Source organism: Myotis lucifugus, unplaced genomic scaffold, assembly GCF_000147115.1.
Source record: "Myotis lucifugus unplaced genomic scaffold, Myoluc2.0 scaffold_397, whole genome shotgun sequence".
Lineage (NCBI taxonomy): Eukaryota > Metazoa > Chordata > Mammalia > Chiroptera > Vespertilionidae > Myotis > Myotis lucifugus.
In genome coordinates, this window is record NW_005871445.1 from 486,719 (window position 1) to 493,895 (window position 7,177).

At 60.9% G+C, this 7,177-nt stretch overlaps 1 protein-coding gene across 1 annotated transcript in view; it reads right to left on the reverse strand.

Annotated features, from left to right (window-relative positions):
- Window positions 1–432: 432 nt before the first annotated feature.
- The window catches only part of SLC2A8 (solute carrier family 2 member 8), a 7,756-nt gene continuing 1,011 nt past the window's right edge, over window positions 433–7,177 (reverse strand). Inside the window, exons 3-10 of the mRNA XM_023743524.1 lie at window positions 6,630–6,705; window positions 6,000–6,099; window positions 4,472–4,671; window positions 3,647–3,790; window positions 3,449–3,557; window positions 2,753–2,926; window positions 2,210–2,355; window positions 433–1,023 (exon numbers count right to left, since the gene is read on the reverse strand). Coding sequence (XP_023599292.1) covers window positions 886–1,023; window positions 2,210–2,355; window positions 2,753–2,926; window positions 3,449–3,557; window positions 3,647–3,790; window positions 4,472–4,671; window positions 6,000–6,099; window positions 6,630–6,705 — 1,087 coding nt within the window. The 3' untranslated portion in view covers window positions 433–885. The remainder of the gene's footprint in view (window positions 1,024–2,209; window positions 2,356–2,752; window positions 2,927–3,448; window positions 3,558–3,646; window positions 3,791–4,471; window positions 4,672–5,999; window positions 6,100–6,629; window positions 6,706–7,177) is intronic.

Sequence of the window (7,177 nt, forward strand, 5' to 3'; positions counted from 1 at the left end):
TGCAGGACACTCGCTGACATGACAGTGCGGTTCTCGGCCCAGCCAGTGGCCACATGCAGCACTAACAACAGTGTAGATGTGCAGTTGTCCACACAGAAGATGAGCCTACACTTGGACATGACCTTGCTTCTGGAAGGCCCCAGGAATTTGCACTTTGCTAAAGCTGAGAGCTTTCCTGCATGTTACTTGGCCCATTTTACTGCAATCAGAGAGCTGCTGCAGGATCTTCCAGAAACCAACCCTGGGGTCCCGTCCTGTTCTCCCCACCGCTCTGCCCTGAACCAATGCCCAGCTCTCCAGCCTCCTTATAGCTTAATAGATGGTGCCAAGGTGGGTGCACACAGGGGCTGCACACCAGGGAAGTGAGTACAGAGGCCGGTTTATGGGACAGGAAACTGCCCTCCTCAACTGCAGCTCAGAGAGGCTGGGACCTGACTTTCTGAGTCAAGTCTTTATTTGGCAACAAATGCATTCCTGTGAGGAGACCATGGGCCACCACCAGCCTCCAAAAGCACCTCCTCCAGAAAGTGAGGAACCAAGAGTCCCCTCCTCCACGGTCGCTTCGTATCACGACAGGGAGGGCACATGGAGGCTGCCACAGGGCACTGAAGACCCTCCGAGATGTCCCCTCCTCCTCAGTCTCAGAGCAACGGTGGGAACTGGACCCAGGTACTGGGAACCTCATGCCCGTGGCTCGTGGGGCTGTAGGGAGCTGAGCAGGAGGGAGGGACCTGGAGGACGAGGTCCTGGCTCCTGGCTCCCTGGGGGCTGGCAGGGGCTCTGGGCTCTGGCTGAGGCCCAGCTCGAAGTCACAGGCAGGCTTCTGTCCCCTCCGAAACCCAAACTGTCCCAGCTAGGAGGGCAGCCACTCCTGGGAAGGGACTGTCATCGCCCCTCAAAATGGGCTGTGATTTGCTCCAAAGTCTTTCCTTTGGTTTCAGGGACACAGAACACAGTGAAAAGGACACCGCCGACGCAGAAGGCAGAGGCGAGCCAGAAAGCACCATAGGGCCTGAGCACCTCCTGCAGAGAGAGGGGAAGAGCCAGTGACCGGAGAAGGCACAGCCCTCACGTGACCACCCGCCTGCGCTGCCCAGGCGCGGGCAGTGGAGGAGGCCGAGCACTGGCCATGGATGGACGTTGTGTGCTGGGGAAACAGGCTCACTGTGATGAAGTGGCTGCCCCGGGTCAGAGAGGCACGATCCAGTGACAGCTGGGTTCTCCCCCTCCCCCCCCCCCGGGGTCTGACTCCAGAGGCCACAGACCTTCCCTGTGCACTTGGCTTTGGCCCTGCCCTCTGAGGTACCAGAGGGAATGGGTGAGTGAACAGCAGGTGAGATGGGCAGTGTGAACACACAGGCACTCAGGGCCCAGGCAGGGAAGACAGCAGTTCCCTTTGGTCAGAGCTTGTCCGTCCTCCCAGCCCAGAACCACAGCCCCTCCCTCCCTAGCGGTCCCTCCCTGGGCAGCTGCCTGATGGGCCCGCTCCTTGGACAGACTCCAGGCCAGCCCTGGGCATCCCGGCCCCAGCCCAGCCTCCTGGTTTATTCTCCCACCTCTGTCCACTGCTGTCCCAGCCCTAAAGCGACCCTGCCCATCTCATTCCTTGCTGTCTCTGGCACCATGAACAGCCTGGACGTGGTATGTACCAGGAGACCTGGGGGCTGGGGTGGCAAATGACTGAGCAAATGCTTGTCCATCTGCTCCAACACCATCCCGCCATTGGCTGGGAAGCCCCTTAGGCAGGGCCGTGTCTGTCAAGTCTATCCATGAAAAGGTAGCAAAATGTTGAACTGAACTGATGCTCCCATCAACCCTAGAGGAAGGTATGGCACCTCCTCCATGTTCCGCCAAGGAAGCTGGTTCGGAGAAGGTCAGCAGCACACCAAGGCACAGAGCAGGGAAATGCCAGGCAGCGTTGGAGCCAGAACTTCCCCACAGAGCCCGACGTCCCGCCCTGTGTCCTCACTGTCCAGTGGGGAGCCCCGCCCTGCCGCCCTCCACCAAGACCGCCCGAGGGCTCCCGAGTGGTCCGGGCCTGGGTTCCCCTCACCCCGACCCAGACGGCTGGTGCCCCGGGGGGGGGGGGGGGGGAGGGGCGGGGCAGCCTGCACAGAAGGCCATTCATTGACCCTGAGTCTTCTGCGAAGAGAACAATCTACAAGCTTCTCTGCTGACGGGAGGGGAGGCTGCCGGGGCCTGGACTCACCATGAGGCTGCTGAACTCTTTTGTCACCAGAAAGGCCATGAGCCAGTTGGTGAGGACACAGACACCGGTGGCCACGCCCTTGACACGCAGAGGGAAGATCTCCGACATGAGGAGCCAGGGGATGGGCCCCCAGCCCACAGCAAAGCCTCGGGAACAAGACAGGTGTCAGCACCACAGGGACCAGCCCCCTCGGCCCCCGCAGGCCCCGGGGCTGAAGCCTGGCTGGGCGGCCCAATGGGCGGAGGGGCCTGGGTGCCAGGCTGGGCTCCCCCTCTGCGCCTTCCCGTTGTGAGGTCGTCGGCCAGGCCCTCTGCTTCTTACGCTCGGGATAACAATGGGGCCTACTCAGTGCGCTGACGGGGGACTGAGAGGAGAAGGGCTGAGCTGGGTGCTGGGCACGCGGCCAGAGCTATAAACGCAGACTTGGGACCTCTATGGACAGGTGAGACAGGGAGGCCTGGGCTTGCTGGGAGCCACTGAGTGCAGCAGTGACAGGGCGTCCCCATCAGTCCCCACCCAACCTCCCCACAGGCCCCCTCTCACCAGCAATGAAGAGGCACATGCTGCCCACCGCCAACCAGGCCAGCCCTACACTGGGGTCGGCAGGCTCCATGGAGACGGGCGCCAGGAGGTCGATGTGTGAGGAGTTGCTGGGGGTACCCTGCGTCAGCTTGAAGTAGGTGCCAAAGGCACTGGTGCTGAACACCATGACCACACCTGCGGGGGAGGGTGGCGCTGGGCAGGGCGCTGGGGGAAGCGGCCCGGAGCCTGGGCATGTGGCTCCCGAGGCAGGAGTCTCAGCCCAGTGTGGCCACAGCCAAGTGGCCTGGACACCTCGGAGGGGCAGTGAGCAGCACCCCAAAGCCCTGACTGAGCAGCACCACTCAGCACGCAGAGGGGCTCCCGAGCCTCCCACTGGCCCCGTTACCCCCATTTCAGAGGGAAACCGAGGTTCAGAGAGGTCAAGTCACTTCCCCTCCAGGGCCCTCCGTTTCCTCATTGTCAGCTGGGGCCCAGTGGCACCTTCCTTGCAGGTTCATTGCCAGGTTACAGTGTGAGGTGGTGATGCCGTGAGCACAGGCCTGGCCTGCAGCGAGCGCTCCCGTTAAATCTCAGTCTTCTCAGGGACACTTGTCCTCTTCCTCCCACAACACAGTGGCCTTGACACAGACCCTCCAACCTGCAGTGGGAGCCTGGCCGGGGTCACCACTCGCACAGGGCTGAGCCCTCGGGCCTCACCTGACAAGGCCAGGAGCAGCCGCCGCCCGGCTCTGTCCATGACCAGGGCCGCCCCGGCCGTGAACAGCACCTGGATGACGCCCACGATGACGGAGGCCAGGCTGCTGTCCTGGGGAGATGGGCAGAGGCGGGTCAGGCAGAGGCCCGGGGACAAGGCCACACCCGAGTGGCATCTGCATGAGGCAGAGGCCTCTTTACCTTGAACTTGGCCTCCTCAAAGATAGTCTCTGCGTAGAACATGACAGCGTTGATCCCCGACAGCTGCTGGAAGACCATGAGTAAGATGCCGATGGCGAAGGGCTTGTAGATGCCGGGCCGCCTCAGCTGGGCCAGCTGGAAGCCCTGCTGGACAGAAGGGGCGTCAGTGCTGCTCTGCCCTCTCCCCAGGGCGCCCTGCTCCAAGGAGGGAGCCTCAGCTTCTCCTGGGTCACTCTCCGCGTCACTACGGCCTCCCCATTTGTAAGGTGAAAGGTCCCCACTCCGTACATCCCTTCCTGATTTGTTGGGGGGGCGGGGCCCACAGAGAGAGCACATGGGCAGAGGGCCAGGGGCTCCAGAATCCCACCAGCCTCGGGCCGGCCCGAGTCCTCGCCACCACCGCTGGCTCCGCAGCAGCATGTGCTGACTCCTGTTCTACATGAAGAAACTAAGGCTTGACAACGGGACAGTCACCCGGCAGGTAAGTGGCAGAGACTCGATTTCAACCCCTGCCCTACAACCCCCCACGTAAAAACCAAGTCCTCAAGTCCGCCCTGCATGTCCCTGGGACCCGGCCAGGCCATTTTCTTCAATGAGACCAAGGCTTGGGCCCTGCCAAGGAGCGGGGCTTGAGCAGGCCTTTGCTTGCTGGCACACAGGACAACACTGGCTCCACATGTGTGCGTGTGTGGTGTGTGCGTGTGTGTGTGCGCGCGCATGCATGCATGCAGTTACATCCCGAGAACGGCTTGTGCTGGCTCCCTGGCTGCAAAGGGGTGATACCTCCCTGACCCCGTCCCCCAGCTCCACCTCCCAGCCCCTCACCTGGTGCTCAGCCCCGACAGGGGGCTCTTCCCAGCCCTGCTCAGAGCCCCACAGGAACCGCACGGCAGCCAGGGCTTCCTGGCGCTTGTGCTGAGTCAGCAGGAAGCGCGGGGTCTCGGGCATACAGCACATGAGCAACAGCATGAAGGAGGGGGGCACACAGCCCAGCACGGCCAGCCAGCGCCACTCCAGGATCCAGCCTGGATGGGGCAGATTCAGAGCCTGGGTGAGCCGCCTGGGCTTTCTCGGCAAGTGCGTGCCCCTCACCAGCCCAGGGGCTCAGCTTAACGGGTGGGCACCTACCTACCTCTGCAGCCCGTTACTGACAGTGTGGTTATTGTTGAAATGCAGAAGTGATGACGGGGACATTAGGTACATAGCCATTATACAAAGAATGAGGCCTTATACAAAGAATGAGGCCTTGCTATGTAATGATGGCTATGACATGGCCATTTGTGTAACATTTTGGGGGGGGACAACTATGCACAGTCCTCACAGAGTCCTCATGCAGACCCTCTGGAAGGCCACCAAGAGGCAGGCAAGGCTGGTTCGCCTGCAGCCGAAGCAGGACAGGGCGGGGGACCTTTCACTGAGCACCAGAGGATCAAAAGTCACAGGAAGTGGCGGTAATTCGACACCCATGTCTGTTCCAAATGTCAATGCGAGTGCACACTACTGGGCCCGCGGCAGCCAGACTGCTGCCAGGACTCTGAATTACAGTCAGGATGGTAAGTGGGTAAAAAGAAAGATCACAGAGCTGCAAATCGACCATTATAAAGACCCACAGGGCACACAGCCAGGCCCCACCACACCCACCAGGCCCGAAAGCCCCAGGCTCCCTGCCCTCCCCATGGCTCTCGGGCCGTCCCTACACAATTCTCACTGGGGGCCTGCTGCCAGGCACTTCTCGTGTGTCATTTAATTAAACCCTCAACAGCCTTGGACGAGATGGGGTTTTCTCCACCTGAAGACAGGGCAAGTGCAGCTCCCAGAGGCTGAGCAGGCCCAGGCCACGCAGCCAGTGAGTGGCAGAGGTCCTCCCCTGATCGGGCTGCCAGATCTGAGCCCCGCCCTCTTTCTACCCAGTTCTAGTGCAAACACTTCTCTGCTGGCCCCAGCTCCACCCTCAGGGTCCCCCGGAACCCGCCTCCTTCACGCTGCAAATCCAGTACTGATGTTTCTGAGGGAGACATGCTTGGGCCCGAGCGCCTGGGCTGGAGATTGTTGGGGTGCCCCGGCTGCCCCTTGAATCCTGTTTGTCACTGCACAGTGAGGCACTGACCTAAGCAGCCAGCTCTCCCCAGACCCTGGGAATGGGCTTCTGCCCAGGAGGGTGAGCACCTTCGTCAGCTCTTCCGGGGACTTATCCGGGGCCTCAGGGAGGGGGTCTGGGAACCCAGCACCTCGGGCGCTGGCTGTGAAACCTCAGGCAACTCCTGTGACTTCTCCTGAACTTCAGTTTCCATGGCTTTAAAGTGGCCAAGTGGCCATTAAAAGGGATCAAAAGAGAAGATGTGAAAACTCTCACCTGCCAGATAGGCCAGGAGGATGCCCGTGACGACCATCAGCTGCACACAGGAGCCCAGCAGCCCCCGCACTTCAGGGTAGGCAATCTCGGAGATGTAGACCTGTGAGCAGGTGAGGGGAGAGCTGCAGGCCGGGTGGGCCCCTAACTGCAAGCCCCGGGTCAGAGCCTTGCTCATACCTCCTGCTCCCACCTAGTGATTTGCAGGTGTTTAAAGGGGTGAGGGTATCTGTGTGGCTGCTGTGTGCAGGGTGATGGGGGGGGGGGGGTGGGCACAGAGCTTTGCAAACTTTCATGTAATTGTATCATTACCCTTGGTAACACGCAGACAGGTGCAGCAGGTGTGGGTGGGGCCTGAGAGTCTGCCTTCTAACTAGCTCCAGGTGACACCTGGCTGCTGGCGTGGTGCCCTTGGGGTTAAAGCAGGAACTCTTCACCTCAATGGTTATCAGCGACTATGCTCAGGGGCCAAAGAGGCCTCGCCCTTACTTCTGGGTTACTCCATCCCTATGCCCATGGCTTAGGTGTGTTTTTGCCCAGTAAAAACCCCAAACATAAAATCCAACCCAGCTGCCCAGCCAATGCAGGTGAAATGAGTGGCAGGTGCAACGGGATGAGCAGGGAGAAACCCACGCCACTGCTTTCAATCTCGACCCGGCTGGGGTGTGGGTGGTGGGTCACCCAAGCCCATGGCCAGCAGATCCAAGTCCTTCATAAGCCACGACAGGGCTGATGGGCGTCTCTGATTCCTCGCCCACTGCATGGGGTGACCGGTCATTCTCACTCACAGGGGAGGGAGCTGGGGTCCCGGAGGCGGCAGAGCCGGGAAGCCAGCCTGGCTGTGCTGGGTCAGGAGCTGACAGAAGCAGGGAAGCCGCGGGAGCCCTGGTGTGTGAGCAGCGAAGGGGAGTGGCCGCGGCAGCAGCCTTTGCCCCAGGACAAACCGGCAGGATTTTCCTGCTAAACTGTCCTCAGTGGTCTGATTGACAGTGGAGGGGGGCGGGGTGTTCAAGCCATATTGTGAGGCTTCTGATGACCATCCACAGAGCAAAAGGGAGGCCAAGTTAAGCGGCACAATCCTGGGTAATCGCTTGGCCACTGACCAGTTGAGTCTGGACAAAGGACTTCACTGTGGGAAACTTACTTCCTCTGCAAACGGGGCCCACTGAGGGCAAAGGAGA